Source organism: Phyllobates terribilis, unplaced genomic scaffold (genome assembly GCF_046119375.1).
Source record: "Phyllobates terribilis strain yellow unplaced genomic scaffold, ASM4611937v1 Scaffold_8__6_contigs__length_399053987, whole genome shotgun sequence".
Classification (NCBI taxonomy): Eukaryota; Metazoa; Chordata; class Amphibia; order Anura; family Dendrobatidae; genus Phyllobates; species Phyllobates terribilis.
Window position 1 is genome coordinate 199,959,666 of NW_027362768.1, and position 20,095 is coordinate 199,979,760.

Consider the following 20,095-nt stretch of genomic DNA (forward strand, 5'->3'; position numbering starts at 1 on the left):
TGCAGGGGGAGTATATATGTGTATATGCTGTATATATGCAGGGGGAGTATATATGTGTATACGCTGTATATATGCAGGGAGAGTATATATGTGTATACGCTGTATATATGCAGGGGGAGTATATATGTGTATATGCTGTATATATACAGGGGGAGTATATATGTGTATATGCTGTATATATGCAGGGGGAGTATATATGTGTATACGCTGTATATATGCCGGGGGAGTATATATGTATACACTGTATATATGCCGGGGGAGTATATATGTACACACTGTATATATGCAGGGGGAATATATATGAGTTTACGCTGTATATATGCCGGGGGAGTATATATGTATACACTGTATATATGCAGGGGGAGTATATATGTGTATACACTGTATATATGCCGGGGGAGTATATATGTGTATATGCTGTATATATGCAGGGGGAGTATATATGTGTATACACTGTATATATGCCGGGGGAGTATATATGTATACACTGTATATATGCCGGGGGAGTATATATGTATACACTGTATATATGCCGGGGGAGTATATATGTGTATACACTGTATATATGCCGGGGGAGTATATATGTATACACTGTATATATGCCGGGGGAGTATATATGTATACACTGTATATATGCCGGGGGAGTTTATATGTACACACTGTATATATGCCGGGGGAGTATATATGTGTATACACTGTATATATGCCGGGGGAGTTTATATGTATACACTGTATATATGCCGGGGGAGTATATATGTATTCACTGTATATATGCCGGGGGAGTATATATGTATACACTGTATATATGCCGGGGGAGTTTATATGTACACACTGTATATATGCAGGGGGAGTATATATGAGTTTACGCTGTATATATGCAGGGGGAGTATATATATGTATACGCTGTATATATGCCGGTGGAGTATATATGTATACACTGTATATATGCCGGGGGAGTATATATGTGTATATGCTGTATATATGCAGGGGGAGTATATATGTGTATACACTGTATATATGCCGGGGGAGTATATATGTATACACTGTATATATGCCGGGGGAGTTTATATGTACACACTGTATATATGCCGGGGGAGTATATATGTGTATACACTGTATATATGCCGGGGGAGTATATATGTGTATATGCTGTATATATGCAGGGGGAGTATATATGTGTATACACTGTATATATGCCGGGGGAGTATATATGTATACACTGTATATATGCCGGGGGAGTTTATATGTACACACTGTATATATGCAGGGGGAGTATATATGAGTTTACGCTGTATATATGCAGGGGAAGTATATATGTGTATACGCTGTATATATGCCGGGGGAGTATATATGTATACACTGTATATATGCCGGGGGAGTATATATGTGTATATGCTGTATATATGCAGGGGGAGTATATATGAGTTTACACTGTATATATGCAGGGGGAGTATATATGTGTATACGCTGTATATATGCAGGGGGAGTATATATGTGTATACGCTGTATATATGCAGGGGGAGTATATATGTGTATACGCTGTATATATGCAGGGGGAGTATATATGTGTATACACTGTATATATGCAGGGGGAGTATATATGTATACACTGTATATATGCCGGGGGAGTATATATGTACACACTGTATATATGCTGGGGGAGTATATATGTGTATACGCTGTATATATGCAGGGGGAGTATATATGAGTTTACGCTGTATATATACAGGGGGAGTATATATGTGTATACGCTGTATATATGCAGGGGGAGTATATATGTGTATACGCTGTATATATGCAGGGGGAGTATATATGTATACACTGTATATATGCCGGGGGAGTATATATGTACACACTGTATATATGCTGGGGGAGTATATATGTGTATACGCTGTATATATGCAGGGGGAGTATATATGTGTATACGCTGTATATATGCAGGGGGAGTATATATGTGTATACGCTGTATATATGCAGGGGGAGTATATATGTGTATACGCTGTATATACGCTGTATATATGCCGGGGGAGTATATATGTATACACTGTATATATGCCGGGGTAGTATATATGTGTATATGCTGTATATATGCAGGGGGAGTATATATGTGTATACGCTGTATATATGCCGGGGGAGTATATATGTATACACTGTATATATGCAGGGGGAGTATATATGTGTTTACACTGTATATATGCCGGGGGAGTATATATGTGTATACGCTGTATATATGCCGGGGGAGTATATATGTATACACTGTATATATGCCGGGGGAGTATATATGTGTATACGCTGTATATATGCCGGGGGAGTATATATGTATACACTGTATATATGCAGGGGGAGTATATATATGTGTATATGCTGTATATATGCAGTGGGAGTATATATGTGTATATGCTGTATATATGCAGGGGGAGTATATATGTGTATATGCTGTATATATGCAGGGGAGTATATATGTGTATATGCTGTATATATACAGGGGGAGTATATATGTGTATATGTGTATACGCTGTATATATGCCGGGGGAGTATATATGTATACACTGTATATATGCAGGGGGAGTATATATATGTGTATATGCTGTATATATGCAGTGGGAGTATATATGTGTATATGCTGTATATATGCAGGGGGAGTATATATGTGTATATGCTGTATATATGCAGGGGAGTATATATGTGTATATGCTGTATATATGCAGGGGGAGTATATATGTGTATACACTGTATATATGCCGGGGGAGTATATATGAGTTTACACTGTATATATGCAGGGGGAGTATATATGTGTATACACTGTATATATGCAGGGGGAGTATATATGTGTATATGCTGTATATATACAGGGGGAGTATATATGTGTATATGTGTATACGCTGTATATATCCTGGGGGAGTATATATGTATACACTGTATATATGCCGGGGGAGTATATATGAGTTTACACTGTATATATGCAGGGGGAGTATATATGTGTATACACTGTATATATGCAGGGGGAGTATATATGTGTATACACTGTATATATGCAGGGGGAGTATATATGTATACACTGTATATATGCAGGGGGAGTATATATGTGTATACGCTGTATATATGCAGGGGGAGTATATATGTGTATACACTGTATATATACAGGGGGAGTATATATGTGTATACGCTGTATATATGCAGGGGAGTATATATGTGTATACATTGTATATATACAGGGGGAGTATATATGTGTATACGCTGTATATATGCAGGGGGAGTATATATGTGTATACATTGTATATATGCTGGGGGAGTATATATGTGTATACATTGTATATATGCTGGGGGAGTATATATGTGTATATGCTGTATATATGCTGGGGGAGTATATATGTACACACTGTATATATGCAGGGGGAGTATATATGTGTATACACTGTATATATGCAGGGGGAGTATATATGTGTATACATTGTATATATGCAGGGGGAGTATATATGTGTATACACTGTATATATGCTGGGGGAGTATATATGTGTATACACTGTATATATGCAGGGGGAGTATATATATATGTGTATACGCTGTATATATGCTGGGGGAGTATATATGTGTATACGCTGTATATATACAGGGGGAGTATATATGTGTATACGCTGTATATATGCAGGGGGAGTATATATGTGTATACGCTGTATATATGCAGGGGGAGTATATATGTGTATATACTGTATATATGCAGGGGGAGTATATATGTGTATACGCTGTATATATGCAGGGGGAGTATATATGTGTATACGCTGTTTATATGCAGGGGGAGTATATATGTGTATACGCTGTATATATGCAGGGGGAGTATATATGTGTATACGCTGTATATATGCAGGGGGAGTATATATGTGTATATGCTGTATATATGCAGGGGGAGTATATATGTGTATACGCTGTATATATGCCAGGGGAGTATATATGTATACACTGTATATATGCCGGGGGAGTATATATGTATATATGCTGGGGGAGTATATATGTGTATACGCTGTATATATGCAGGGGGAGTATATATGTGTATACGCTGTATATATGCAGGGGGAGTATATATGTGTATATGCTGTATATATGCAGGGGGAGTATATATGTGTATATGCTGTATATATGCAGGGGGAGTATATATGTGTATACGCTGTATATATTCTGGGGGAGTATATATGTGTATACGCTGTATATATGCAGGGGGAGTATATATTTGTATACGCTGTATATATGCAGGGGGAGTATATATGTGTATACGCTGTATATATGCCGGGGGAGTATATATGTGTATATGCTGTATATATGCAGGGGGAGTATATATGTGTATATGCTGTATATATGCCGGGGGAGTATATATGTGTATACGCTGTATATATGCAGGGGGAGTATATATGTGTATACGCTGTATATATGCCGGGGGAGTATATATGTGTATACACTGTATATATGCAGGGGGAGTATATATGTGTATATGCTGTATATATGCAGGGGGAGTATATATTTGTATACGCTGTATATATGCAGGGGGAGTATATATGTGTATATGCTGTATATATGCAGGGGGAGTATATATTTGTATACGCTGTATATATGCAGGGGGAGTATATATGTGTATACGCTGTATATATGCCGGGGGAGTATATATGTGTATACGCTGTATATATGCCGGGGGAGTATATATGTATATGCTGTATATATGCCGGGGGAGTATATATGTGTATATGCTGTATATATGCAGGGGGAGTATATATATATGTGTATACGCTGTATATATACAGGGGGAGTATATATGTACACACTGTATATATGCAGGGGGAGTATATATGTATATGCTGTATATATGCAGGGGGAGTATATATATATGTGTATACGCTGTATATATACAGGGGGAGTATATATGTGTATACGCTGTATATATGCAGGGGGAGTATATATGTGTATATACTGTATATATGCAGGGGGAGTATATATGTGTATACGTTGTATATATGCAGGGGGAGTATATATGTGTATACGCTGTTTATATGCAGGGGGAGTATATATGTGTATACGCTGTATATATGCAGGGGGAGTATATATGTGTATACGCTGTATATATGCAGGGGGAGTATATATGTGTATATGCTGTATATATGCAGGGGGAGTATATATGTGTATACGCTGTATATATGCCAGGGGAGTATATATGTATACACTGTATATATGCCGGGGGAGTATATATGTATACACTGTATATATGCAGGGGGAGTATATATGTGTATACGCTGTTTATATGCAGGGGGAGTATATATGTGTATACGCTGTATATATGCTGGGGGAGTATATATGTGTATACGCTGTATATATGCAGGGGGAGTATATATGTGTATACGCTGTATATATGCAGGGGGAGTATATATGTGTATACGCTGTATATATGCCGGGGGAGTATATATGTATACACTGTATATATGCCGGGGGAGTATATATGTGTATACGCTGTATATATGCAGGGGGAGTATATATGTGTATATGCTGTATATATGCAGGGGGAGTATATATGTGTATATGCTGTATATATGCAGGGGGAGTATATATGTGTATACGCTGTATATATTCTGGGGGAGTATATATGTGTATACGCTGTATATATGCAGGGGGAGTATATATTTGTATACGCTGTATATATGCAGGGGGAGTATATATGTGTATACGCTGTATATATGCCGGGGGAGTATATATGTGTATATGCTGTATATATGCAGGGGGAGTATATATGTGTATATGCTGTATATATGCCGGGGGAGTATATATGTGTATACGCTGTATATATGCAGGGGGAGTATATATGTGTATACGCTGTATATATGCCGGGGGAGTATATATGTGTATACACTGTATATATGCAGGGGGAGTATATATGTGTATATGCTGTATATATGCAGGGAGAGTATATATGTATACACTGTATATATGCAGGGGGAGTATATATTTGTATACGCTGTATATATGCAGGGGGAGTATATATGTGTATATGCTGTATATATGCAGGGGGAGTATATATTTGTATACGCTGTATATATACAGGGGGAGTATATATGTGTATATGCTGTATATATGCAGGGGGAGTATATATTTGTATACGCTGTATATATGCAGGGGGAGTATATATGTGTATACGCTGTATATATGCCGGGGGAGTATATATGTATACACTGTATATATGCAGGGGGAGTATATATGTATACACTGTATATATGCAGGGGGAGTATATATTTGTATACGCTGTATATATGCAGGGGGAGTATATATGTGTATATGCTGTATATATGCAGGGGGAGTATATATTTGTATACGCTGTATATATGCAGGGGGAGTATATATGTGTATACGCTGTATATATGCCGGGGGAGTATATATGTGTATACGCTGTATATATGCCGGGGGAGTATATATGTATATGCTGTATATATGCCGGGGGAGTATATATGTGTATATGCTGTATATATGCAGGGGGAGTATATATATATGTGTATACACTGTATATATGCAGGGGGAGTATATATGTATATGCTGTATATATGCAGGGGGAGTATATATATATGTGTATACGCTGTATATATACAGGGGGAGTATATATGTACACACTGTATATATGCAGGGGGAGTATATATGTGTATACGCTGTATATATGCAGGGGGAGTATATATGTATACACTGTATATATGCAGGGGGAGTATATATGTGTATATGCTGTATATATGCCGGGGGAGTATATATGTGTATACGCTGTATATATGCAGGGGGAGTATATATATATGTGTATACGCTGTATATATGCTGGGGGAGTATATATGTGTATACGCTGTATATATGCAGGGGGAGTATATATATATGTGTATACGCTGTATATATGCTGGGGGAGTATATATGTGTATACGCTGTATATATGCAGGGGGAGTATATATATGTACACACTGTATATATGCAGGGGGAGTATATATGTGTATACGCTGTATATATGCAGGGGGAGTATATATGTGTATACGCTGTATATATGCAGGGGGAGTATATATGTGTATACACTGTATATATGCAGGGGGAGTATATATGTGTATATACTGTATATATGCAGGGGGAGTATATATGTGTATACGCTGTATATATACAGGGGGAGTATATATGTGTATACACTGTATATATGCAGGGGGAGTATATATGTGTATACGCTGTATATATGCAGGGGGAGTATATATGTGTATACACTGTATATATGCAGGGGGAGTATATATGTGTATATGCTGTATATATGCAGGGGGAGTATATATGTGTATACACTGTATATATGCAGGGGGAGTATATATGTGTATACGCTGTATATATGCCGGGGGAGTATATATGTATACGCTGTATATATGCCGGGGGAGTATATATGTGTATACGCTGTATATATGCCGGGGGAGTATATATGTATACGCTGTATATATGCCAGGGGAGTATATATGTGTATACACTGTATATATGCAGGGGGAGTATATATGTGTATACGCTGTATATATGCCGGGGGAGTATATATGTGTATACACTGTATATATGCAGGGGGAGTATATATGTGTATACACTGTATATATACAGGGGGAGTATATATGAGTTTACGCTGTATATATGCCGGGGGAGTATATATGTGTATGCGCTGTATATATGCCGGGGGAGTATATATGTATACACTGTATATATTGCCCCTTTAAGCCTCCTCATATTGCTCTCTGCATATATACACACACAGTGCACTGAAAAAGTCTTCATCCCATGTGAACTTTTCTACATTTTTTTCTTACATGTATGTTATTGGGATTTTTTGGGACACCGACACAAAGTAACAAGTATTAGTGACATGTGAAGGAAATGATACGACGTCACTAATTATTGTAAAATATAAATCTGATAATTGTTCTGTGCATGTATATTCACATCCCGAGTCAGTACTTTGTAAGACCACCTGTCACGAGCATTACTGCTGCAGTCTTCTGGGGTCTGTCTCTCCCACCTACAGTACAGACCAAAAGTTTGGACACACCTTCTCATTTAGAGATTTTTCTGTATTTTCATGACTATGAAAATTGTACATTCACACTGAAGGCATCAAAACTATGAATTACCACATGTGGAATTATATACTTAACAAAAAAGTGTGAAACAACTGAAAATATGTCTTATATTCTAGGTTCTTCACAGTAGCCACCTTTTGCTTTGATGACTGCTTTGCACACTCTTGGCATTCTCTTGATCAGCTTCAAGAGGTAGTCACCGGAAATGGTCTTCCAACAATCTTGAAGGAGTTCCCAGAGATGTTTAGCACTTGTTGGCCCTTTTGCCTTCACTCTGCGGTCCAGCTCACCCCAAACCATCTCGATTGGGTTCAGGTCTGGTTGAAGAGAATGCCAAGAGTGTGCAAAGCAGTCATCAAAGCAAAAGGTGGCTACTGTGAAGACCCTAGAATATAAGACATATTTTCAGTTGTTTCACACTTTTTTGTTAAGTATATAATTCCACATGTGTTAATTCATAGTTTTGATGCCTTCAGTGTGAATGTACAATTTTCATAGTCATGAAAATACAGAAAAATCTCTAAATGAGAAGGTGTGTCCAAACTTTTGGTCTGTACTGTAGGTGGGAGAGACAGACCCCAGAAGACTGCAGCAGTAATGCTCGTGACAGGTGGTCTTACAAAGTACTGACTCGGGATGTGAATATACATGCACAGAACAATTATCAGATTTATATTTTACAATAATTAGTGACGTCGTATCATTTCCTTCACATGTCACTAATACTTGTTACTTTGTGTCGGTGTCCCAAAAAATCCCAATAACATACATGTAAGAAAAAAATGTAGAAAAGTTCACATGGGATGAAGACTTTTTCAGTGCACTGTGTGTGTATATATGCAGAGAGCAATATGAGGAGGCTTAAAGGGGCAATTATCCAGAACCTTCCACCACCCGATCATAAGCGGCAGAAGCTTATACAAAGATGCAGCTCCTGATCCGGCCGCTAATTCCTGCGCATTCTCTGAATATACTGTATGTTCGATATCCTGCAATATTTCATACACAGGGAGTAACAATCCTCCAGATAATTGCTGTCTCCATATCTCTGTACAGAACCAAGTGTAAGGATGACCGCACCTGCCAGAGCACATTGTGCAGACACTGAACCAGCAGGGAGTGCTGGGAGATTTCAGCTCTGGAGGTGACAGAGGTGTAGCTCTCTGTTAAGTCCCTATAAAGTGGAAGATCAGTCACCAGGAAAATGTCCCATAATGTGTAGAAGAATCCTGATCAGAACCTGCAGCTCTGCCCCGAGACGGAGGAGAGGAGAAGAGACAGAAGGGAGAGGAGAAGAGACAGAAGGGAGCAGAGAGGAGAAGAGACAGAAGGGAGCGGAGAGGAGAAGAGACAGAAGGGAGCGGAGAGGAGAAGAGACAGAAGGGAGAGGAGAAGAGACAGAAGGGAGAGGAGAAGAGACAGAAGGGAGCGGAGAGGAGAAGAGACAGAAGGGAGCGGAGAGGAGAAGAGACAGAAGGGAGCGGAGAGGAGAAGAGACAGAAGGGAGCGGAGAGGAGAAGAGACAGAAGGGAGCGGAGAGGAGAAGAGACAGAAGGGAGCGGAGAGGAGAAGAGACAGAAGGGAGCGGAGAGGAGAAGAGACAGAAGGGAGCGGAGAGGAGAAGAGACAGAAGGGAGCGGAGCGGAGAGGAGACAGAAGGGACCGGAGAGGAGAAATGACAGAAGGGAGCGGAGAGGAGACAGAAGGGAGCGGAGGGGAGACAGAAGGGAGCGGAGGGGAGACAGAAGGGAGCGGAGGGGAGACAGAAGGGAGCGGAGGGGAGACAGAAGGGAGCGGAGAGGAGAAGAGACAGAAGCGAGAGGAGAAGGGAGAGGAGAAGAGACAGAAGGGAGTGGAGAGGAGAAGAGACAGAAGTGAGCGGAGAGGAGAAGAGACAGAAGGGAGCGGAGCGGAGAGGAGACAGAAGGGAGCGGAGAGGAGACAGAAGGGACCGGAGAGGAGAAATGACAGAAGGGAGCGGAGAGGAGACAGAAGGGAGCGGAGGGGAGACAGAAGGGAGCGGAGGGGAGACAGAAGGGAGCGGAGGGGAGACAGAAGGGAGCGGAGGGGAGACAGAAGGGAGCGGAGAGGAGAAGAGACAGAAGCGAGAGGAGAAGGGAGAGGAGAAGAGACAGAAGGGAGTGGAGAGTAGAAGGGAGGAAAGGGGAGGAGAAGAGACACAAGGGAGGAAAGATGAAAGGAGAGAAGAAGGGAGGAAAGAGAAGAAAGAGGAAAGGAGAGAAGAGACACGAGGGAGGAAAGGCAGGAAGAAGAGACAGAAGGGAAGAAAGAGGAAAGGAGAGAAGAAGAGAGATAAGGGAGGAAAGGAGAGAAGGGAGGAAAGAGGGAAGAAGAGGAGAAAAGACAGAAGGAAGAGAAGAGGAAAGAAGAAAATACGAGACAGAAGGGAGGAAAGAGGAGAAGAGACAGCAGGGAGGAGAAGAGACAGAAGGGAGGAAAGGAGAGGAGAAGAGACAGAAGGAAGTGAAGAGGAAAGGAGAAAAGAAGAGACAGAAGGGAGGAAATAAGAGAAGAGACAGAAAGGAGGGAAGTAGAGGAGAAGAGACAAGGTAGCGAAGAGGAAAGGAGAGAAGAGACAGAAGGGAGGGAAGGAGAGAAGAGACAGAAGGGAGGGAAGGAGAAGAGACAGAAGGGAGGGAAGGAGAGGAACAGAGATAGAAAGGAGGAGAGGAGAAGAGATAGAAGGGAGGAGAGGAGAAGAGACAGAAGGGAGGAGAGGAGAAGAGGCAGAGGAGAGAAGAAGGGAGCAGAGAGAAGGGAGCGGAGAGGAGAAGAGACAGAAGGGAGTAACGGAGAGGAGAAGAGACAAGGGAGTAAAAAAGAGAAGAGACAAAAGGGAGCGGAAAGGAGAGGAAAAGAGACAGAAGGGAGGAAAGGAGAGGAAAAGAGACAGAAGGGAGGAAAGGAGAGGAAAAGAGACAGAAGGGAGGAAAGAGGAGAAGAGACAGAAGTGAGGAAAGAGGAGAGGAGAAGAGACACAAGGGAGGAAAGATGAAAGGAGAGAAGAAGGGAGGAAAGATGAAAGGAGAGAAGAAGGGAGGAAAGAAGAGAAGAAAGAGGAAAGGAGAGAAGAAGAGAGAAGGGAGGAAAGGAGAGAAGAAGAGAGAGAAGGGAGGAAAGAGGAGAAGAGACAGCAGCAGGGAGAAGAGACAGAAGGGATGAAAGGAGAGGAGAAGAGACAGAAGGAAGCGAAGAGGAAAGGAGAAAGGAAGAGACTGAAGGGAGGAAAGAAGAGAAGAGACAGAAAGGAGTCAATAGGAAGGGAGAGAGGAAGAGGAAAGGAGAGAAGAAGCGAGAGAAGGGAGGAAAGGAGAGAAGAAGAGACAAGGGAGGAGAGGAAAGGAGAGGAGAAGGCAAAGTAAGAGGAGATAAGAATTCATCATCTCCAGTATTTTTTTATATTGCAGATCTTTACTGGAAGAGGAATGTCACAACCTCGAGAAAGATATAATCATCCTGCAGGTAATAATCACCCCCAGTGTCGCTGTCCTGCACCCCCAGTCTCAGTGCCATGGTCCTGCATCGCTAGTGTGTCAGTGTCCTGCACCCCACATCAGTGACTGCCAGTGACTGTGGGTGGCAGTTGCTTATGTCCCATCTACTTTCTCTCTTCTGCTGCGGATTATCAGTGTTTCCTATGATAATGTCGCCCTCTGCTGTCGACTTATTGATCTGTCCTCTTTATTGCATCTCTTAAAGGGCCAGTGGAATTTTGCAAAACTTTGAGGTATTATCCATACATCATTACTATACTGATTCTGCAGTCATATGATGAATTTACCTTTTTGGTGTTCTGGGGATCATGGACACCTGTAATGTGATTTCTCTTGTGTCCTTACAGCAACATCTGGAGGACAAGTGGCTATGCATGGATGAGACACGAGACCTGCCGGCCGCGCCATCGCTCACAGGTGACAATCTAGTAGTACTGCTAGATGCCTGCAGGGGGACCTGTGACCCCAGGATTCAAAGGCACAAAAACCTCTCAATCTGAATGTGACTAGATCATCACGCGTACTGATCGAATCACTATACAACTCCAGAGCTGCGCTCACTATTCTCCTGTTACATCATGTCTTATCCTCCAGTCACCTCCAGAGCTGCGCTCACTATTCTGCTGTTACATCCTGTCTTATTCTTTAGTCACCTCCAGAGCTGCACTATTCTGCTGTTACATCAGATCTTATCCTCCAGTCACCTCCAGAGCTGCTGTCAGTATTCTGCTGTTACATCATGTTTTATCTTCCAGTCACCTCCAGAGCTGTGGTCACTATTCTGCTACTACATCATGTCTTATCCTCCAGTCACCTCCAGAGCTGCAGTCACTATTCTGATGTTACATCGTGTCTTATCCTTCAGTCACCTCTAGAGCTGCAGTCACTATTCTGCTGTTACATCATGTTTTATCTTCCAGTCACCTCCAGAGCTGCAGTCACTATTCTGCTGTTACATCATGTTTTATCTTCCAGTCACCTCCAGAGCTGCAGTCACTATTCTGCTGTTACATCATGTTTTATCTTCCAGTCACCTCCAGAGCTGCAATCTGTATTCTGCTGTTACATCGTGTCTTATCCTCCAGTCACCTCCAGAGCTGCACTCACTATTCTGTTACATCAGATGTTATCCTCCAGTCACCTCCAGAGCTGCAGTCATTATTCTGCTGTTACATCATGTCTTATCCTCCAGTCACCTTCAAAGCTGCAGTCACTATTCTGCTGTTACCTCGTGTCTTAACCTCCAGAGCTGCAGTCACTATTCCGATGTTACATCGTGTCTTATCCTTCAGTCACCTCCAGAGCTGCAGTCACTATTCTGCTGTTACATCATGTTTTATCTTCCAGTCACCTCCAGAGCTGCAGTCATTATTCTGCTGTTACATCGTGTCTTATCCTCCAGAGCTGCAGTCACTATTCTGATGTTACATCGTGTCTTATCCTCCAGGCACCTCCAGAGCTGCAGTCACTATTCTGCTGTTACATCATGTTTTATCTTCCAGTCACCTCCAGAGCTGCAGTCACTATTCTGCTGTTACATCATGTTTTATCTTCCAGTCACCTCCAGAGCTGCAGTCACTATTCTGATGTTACATCGTGTCTTATCCTTCAGTCACTATTATTTTGTTTTCGTCTTTGCATATGTTTGCAGGCAACATATTCCTGCTTGCAGCTCTGGAAATAACTATAGTATATTGTCTGTTTTAGAGCTGCGAGAGGAGAGGAGGACACTGCAGCGAGATCTGCAGGTTGAGCCGTTACCGACAACTTCTGTACCTTCCTGTAGAAAAGAAGAACCCGCAAGGTGACGCCGGCACTTCTTCATGGTTATCGTCTCCCCTCCTCTCCCCTCTTTATGACGGTCTCCCCTCCACTCCCCCTTAATGACTGTCTCCCCTCCTCTCCCCTCTTTATGACGGTCTCCCCTCCTCTCCCTTCTTTATGACGGTCTCCCCTCCCCCCCCCCCCCTTATGAAGGTCTCCCCTCCTCATGACATTTTCCCCTCTTTATAACTGTCTCTTCTCTCCCCTCTTTATGATGGTCTCTTCTCCTCTCCCCTCTTTATGACGGTCTCTTCTCCTCTCCTCTTTATGACGGTCTCTTCTCCTCTCCCCACTTTATGACTGTCTCTTCTTCTTCTCCCCTCTTTATGATGGTCTCTTCTCTCCCCTCTTTATGATGGTCTCTTCTCTCCCCTCTTTATGATGGTCTCCTCTCCCCTCTTTATGACAGTCTCTTCTCCTCTCCCCTCTTTATGACGGTCTCTTCTCCTCTCCCCTCTTTGATAGTCTCTTCTCCTCTCCACTCTTTATGACGGTCTCCCCCCCCCCCCCTTTATGAAGGTCTCCCTTCCTCTCCCCTCTTTATGACGGTCTCTTCTCCTCTCCCCTCTTTATGACGGTCTCTTCTTCTCTCCCCTCTTTATGATGGTCTCTTCTCCTCTCCACTCTTTATGACTGTCTCTCCCCCCCCCTTTATGAAGGTCTCCCCCTCCTCTCCCCTCTTTATGATGGTCTTCTCTCCCCTCTTTATGACGGTCTCCCTCCTCTCCTCCCCTTTATGAAGGTCTCCCCTCCTCTCCCCTCTTTATGAAGGTCTCCCTCCTCTCCCCTCTTTATGATGGTCTCTTCTTTCCCCTCTTTATGATGGTCTCTTCTCTCCCCTCTTTATGATGGTCTCCTCTACCTTCTTTATGACGGTCTCTTCTCCTCTCCCCTCTTTATGACGGTCTCTTCTCCTCTCCCCTCTTTATGACGGTCTCTTCTCGTCTCCCCTCTTTATGACGGTCTCTTCTCGTCTCCCCTCTTTATGATGGTCTCTTCTCGTCTCCCCTCTTTATGATGGTCTCGTCTCCCCCTATTTATAATGGTCTACTCTCCCCTTTTTATGACGATCTCTTCTCCTCTCCCCTCTTTATGACGGTCTCTTCTCCACTCCCCTCTTTATGACGGTCTCTTCTTCTCCTCCCCTCTTTATGATGGTCTCTTCTCCTCTCCCCTCTTTATGACTGTCTCTTCTCCACTCCCCTCTTTATGACGGTCTCTTCTTCTCTCCCCTCTTTATGATGGTCTCCTCTCCCCTCTTTATGACGGTCTCTTCTCCTCTCCCCACTTTATGATGGTCTCTTCTTCTCCTCCCCTCTTTATGATGGTCTCTTCTCTCCCCTCTTTATGATGGTCTCCTCTCCCCTCTTTATGACGGTCTCTTCTCCTCTCTCCTCTTTATAACGGTCTCTTCTCCTCTCCCCTCTTTATGACGGTCTCTTCTCCTCTCCCCTCTTTATGACGTTCTCTTCTCTCCCCTCTTTATGACGTTCTCTTCTCTCCCCTCTTTATGATGGTCTCCTCTCCCCTCTTTATGATGGTCTCTTCTCTCCCCTCTTTATGATGGTCTCTTCTCTCCCCTCTTTATGACGGTCTCTTCTCCTCCTCTCCCCTCTTTATGACGGTCTCTTCTCCTCTCCCCTCTTTATGACGGTCTCTTCTCCTCTCCCCTCTTTATGACGGTCTCTTCTTCTCCTCCCCTCTTTATGACTGTCTCTTCTTCTCCTCCCCTCTTTACGATGGTCTCCTCTCTCCCCTCTTTATGACGGTCTCTTCTTCTCCTCCTCCCCTCTTTATGACGGTCTCTTCTCCTCTCCCCTCTTTATGACGGTCTCTTCTCCTCTCCCCTCTTTATGACGGTCTCTTCTCCTCTCCCCTCTTTATGACGGTCTCTTCTCCTCTCCCCTCTTTATGACGGTCTCTTCTTCTCCTCCCCTCTTTATGATGGTCTCTTCTCTCCCCTCTTTATGATGGTCTCTTCTCTCCCCTCTTTATGATGGTCTCGTCTCCCCCTATTTATGATGGTCTACTCTCCCCTTTTTATGACGATCTCTTCTCCTCTCCCCTCTTTATGACGGTCTCTCCTCCACTCCCCTCTTTATGACGGTCTTTTCTCCTCTCCCCTCTTTATGACGGTCTCTTCTTCTCCTCCCCTCTTTATGATGGTCTCTTCTCTCCCCTCTTTATGATGGTCTCTTCTCTCCCCTCTTTATGATGGTCTCTTCTCTCCCCTCTTTATGATGGTCTCTTCTCTCCCCTCTTTATGATGGTCTCCTCTCCCCTCTTTATGACTGTCTCCTCTCCTCTCCCCTCTTTATGACTGTCTCCTCTCCTCTCCCCTCTTTATGACGGTCTCCTCTCCTCTCCCCTCTTTATGACGGTCTCTTCTCCTCTCTCCTCTTTATGACGGTCTCTTCTTATCCTACCCTTTTTATGATGATATATTCTCTCCCCTCTTTATGATGGTCTGTTCTCCTCTCCCCACTTTATGACTGTCTCTTCTTCTTCTCCCCTCTTTATGATGGTCTCTTCTCTCCCCTCTTTATGATGGTCTCTTCTCTCCCCTCTTTATGATGGTCTCCTCTCCCCTCTTTATGACAGTCTCTTCTCCTCTCCCCTCTTTATGACGGTTTCTTCTCCTCTCCCCTCTTTGATAGTCTCTTCTCCTCTCCACTCTTTATGACGGTCTCCCCCCCCCCCTTTATGAAGGTCTCCCCTCCTCTCCCCTCTTTATGATGGTCTTCTCTCCCCTCTTTATGACGGTCTCCCTCCTCTCCCCTCCTTTATGAAGGTCTCCCCTCCTCTCCCCTCTTTATGATGGTCTCTTCTTTCCCCTCTTTATGGTGGTCTCTTCTCTCCCCTCTTTATGATGGTCTCCTCTACCTTCTTTATGACGGTCTCTTCTCCTCTCCGCTCTTTATGACGGTCTCTTCTCGTCTCCCCTCTTTATGACGGTCTCTTCTCGTCTCCACTCTTTATGACGGTCTCTTCTTGTCTCCCCTCTTTATGATGGTCTCGTCTCCCCCTATTTATGATGGTCTACTCTCCCCTTTTTATGACGATCTCTTCTCCTCTCCCCTCTTTATGACGGTCTCTCCTCCACTCCCCTCTTTATGACGGTCTCTTCTTCTCCTCCCCTCTTTATGATGGTCTCTTCTCCTCTCCCCTCATCTTCCCTCTTTATGATGGTCTCTTCTCCACTCCCCTCTTTATGACGGTCTCTTCTTCTCTCCCCTCTTTATGATTGTCTCCTCTCCCCTCTTTATGACGGTCTCTTCTCCTCTCCCCACTTTATGATGGTCTCTTCTTCTCCTCCCCTCTTTATGATGGTCTCTTCTCTCCCCTCTTTATGATGGTCTCTTCTCTCCCCTCTTTATGATGGTCTCCTCTCCCCTCTTTATGACGGTCTCTTCTCCTCTCCCCTCTTTATGACGGTCTCTTCTCCTCGCCCCTCTTTATGACGTTCTCTTCTCTCCCCTCTTTATGACTTTCTCTTCTCTCCCCTCTTTATGATGGTCTCCTCTCCCCTCTTTATGATGGTCTCTTCTCTCCCCTCTTTATGACGGTCTCTTCTCCTCTCCCCTCTTTATGACGGTCTCTTCTCCTCTCCCCTCTTTATGACGGTCTCTTCTCCTCTCCCCTCTTTATGACGGTCTCTTCTCCTCTCCCCTCTTTATGACGGTCTCTTCTCCTCCCCTCTTTATGACGGTCTCTTCTTCTCCTCCCCTCTTTATGATGGTCTCTTCTCTCCCCTCTTTATGATGGTCTCCTCTCCCCTCTTTATGATGGTCTCCTCTCCCCCCTTTATGACGGTCTCCTCTGCTCTCCCCTCTTTATGACGGTCTCTTCTCCTCTCTCCTCTTTATGACGGTCTCTTCTTATCCTACCCTCTTTATGATGATATATCCTCTCCCCTCTTTATGATGGTCTCTTCTCCTCTCCCCTCTTTATGACTGTCTCTCCTCCTTTCCCCTCTTTATGACGGTCTCTTCTTCTCCTCCTCCCCTCTTTATGACGGTCTCTTCTCCTCTCCCCTCTTTATGACGGTCTCTTCTTCTCCTCCCCTCTTTATGATGGTCTCTTCTCTCCCCTCTTTACGATGGTCTCCTCTCCCCTCTTTATGATGGTCTCTTCTCTCCCTTCTTTATGACGGTCTCTTCTTCTCCTCCCTTCTTTATGACAGTCTCTTCTTCTCCTCCCCTCTTTATGACGGTTTCTTCTCCTCCCCTCTTTATGACTGTCTCCTCTCCCCTCTTTATGACGGTCTCTTCTTCTCCCCTCTTTATGACGTTCTCTTCTTCCCTCTTTATGACGGTCTCTTCTCCCCTCTTTATGACGGTCTCTTCTCCCCTCTTTATGACGGTCTCTTCTCCCCTCTTTATGACGGTCTCTCCTCCCCTCTTTATGATGGTCTCTTCTTCTCCTCCCCTGTTTATGACGGTCTCTTCTTCTCCTCCCCTGTTTATGACGGTCTCTTCTTCTCCTCCCCTGTTTATGACGGTCTCTTCTTCTCCTCTCCTGTTTATGACGGTCTCTTCTTCTCCTCCCCTCTTTATGACGGTCTCTTCTTCTCCTCCCCTCTTTATGACGGTCTCTTCTCTCCCCTCTTTATGATGGTCTCTTCTCCCCTCTTTATGATGGTCTCTTCTCCCCTCTTTATGATGGTCTCTTCTCCTCCTCCCCTCTTTATGATGGTCTCTTCTTCTCCTCCCCTCTTTATGATGGTCTCTTCTTCTCCTCCCCTCTTTATGATGGTCTCTTCTCCTCCTCCCCTCTTTATGATGGTCTCTTCTCCTCCTCTCCTCTTTATGATGGTCTCTTCTCCTCCTCCCCTCTTTATGATGGTCTCTTCTTCTCCTCCCCTCTTTATGACGGTCTCTTCTTCTCCTCCCCTCTTTATGACGGTCTCTCCTCCTCTCCCCTCTTTATGACGGTCTCTCCTCCTCTTCGGACTCCAGGTTGCCGGATTTCAGAAGAAGGGAAATCGCTGACTGTAGACCTTCTCTAAAGATGTTGAGTTCCCCCCCAAGTCTAAAGCTGAGGAGTTCTGAAGGGAGGACAGTGAGTAAAAGTTCTCCAGGGCCCGGGGCCCCATCCTGTGCTGCTGCGTCTGCAGGGAAGGGTCCTGAGGGGCGAGGACTCAGCACATCTGGATCTGTACCGGAGGCTCTGGAGCCGATCTCCATAGTGTACGATCCTCTCTGTGACTGGGTACGGGGCCCTGTACAAGCTCCATGCGTCTCAGCCGATAGAATAGTGCCGCCCAAAGCATCAGTGACCCATGTGAATACTCGGCTTGTGCCTCTACCCCCCAAAGTTCAGAGGCCACCTGGCAGGTCTGGCTCAACTCCAGCCTTCCGTAGAGTGAGGACTCAGGTATCGAATCTGCCTCCCTGAGAGGAGTCTGGGGCGAGGGGTGGTGCAAAACGGGGCAAGCTTTCACCTGACGTCCTAGTCCCTGAGGAGGAGGATCTATACAAAGCACAGCACGGAGGACACAGCATGACAGCATGGACACAGCATGACAGCATGGACACAGCATGGCGGCACAGAACATCATGGTAACATGGACACAGCATGGCAGCACAGCACAGACACAGAATGGCAGCACAGCACGGACACAGCATGGTGATACAGCATGGACACAGCATGGCAGCACAGCATGGTGATACAGCATGGACACAGCATGGCAGTACAGCACGGACACAGCATGGCGGTACAGCACAGACACAGCATGGCAGCACAGCACGCACACAGAATGGTGATACAGCATGGACACAGCATGGCAGTACAGCACGGACACAGCATGGCGGTACAGCACAGACACAGCATGGCAGCACAGCACGGACACAGAATGGTGATACAGCATGGACACAGCATGGCAGCACAGCACGGACACAGCATGGCGGTACAGCACAGACACAGAATGGACACAGCATGGCGGTACAGCACAGACACAGAATGGACACAGCATGGCGGTACAGCACAGACACAGAATGGCGGCTATAGAAGCGTCCTGGAACCTGTCAGGACGGCGGTAGCCAAATTAGAAGGAATAACACAGGGCGGCACCGGACCGACATTTCCAGGGGATTTTATACGGGAATTATCAAAATTAGTTTTCTACATTTCCATAAATAAAGTTTCTACAATCAGCGGAGAATGAATGTTCTAAAACTTAAGAATAGACTTTGTCATTTATTTCCTTACCATGTAAGAGCTCTGCTCGCTGTCAGTGGATGGGCTGCTGCTGGTCTCCATCCAGAGGCCGCACACCCGTCCTCCAGTGCTGCTCTCAGCTGAGCATTTGTTACAATTACAGATGAGTGATTCACAGGACTTTGGGCTAGCGGTATTCTGTAACCTCTAGACGGGAGCCTCGGGGCGGCCCCCTCCCTGCCGCCTTCCCTGTCCCCTCACAGCCGCCATCCTCTCCCTATCCCTGCCGCCATCCCTGTCCCCTCACAGCCGCCATCCCTGCCGTCATTCTGCCCCCTCCCTGCCGCCATCCCTGTCCCCTCACAGCCGCCATCCTCTCCCTGCCGCCATCCCTCTCCCGTCACAGACACCATCCCTGCCATCCCCTCACAGCCACCGTCATTCTGCCCGCTCCTTGCCATCCCCTCACAGCCACCGTCATTCTGCCCGCTCCTTGCC

General features: G+C 44.6%; 1 protein-coding gene across 1 annotated transcript in view; it reads left to right on the forward strand.

The window, feature by feature from the left end:
- Positions 1 to 19,618, forward strand: part of CCDC24 (coiled-coil domain containing 24) — a 134,147-nt gene extending 114,529 nt beyond the window's left edge. The window contains exons 6-9 of the mRNA XM_073644032.1: positions 11,528 to 11,582; positions 11,962 to 12,031; positions 13,322 to 13,418; positions 18,397 to 19,618. Coding sequence (XP_073500133.1) covers positions 11,528 to 11,582; positions 11,962 to 12,031; positions 13,322 to 13,418; positions 18,397 to 18,835 — 661 coding nt within the window. The 3' untranslated portion in view covers positions 18,836 to 19,618. The remainder of the gene's footprint in view (positions 1 to 11,527; positions 11,583 to 11,961; positions 12,032 to 13,321; positions 13,419 to 18,396) is intronic.
- The last annotated feature ends 477 nt before the right edge of the window (positions 19,619 to 20,095 follow it).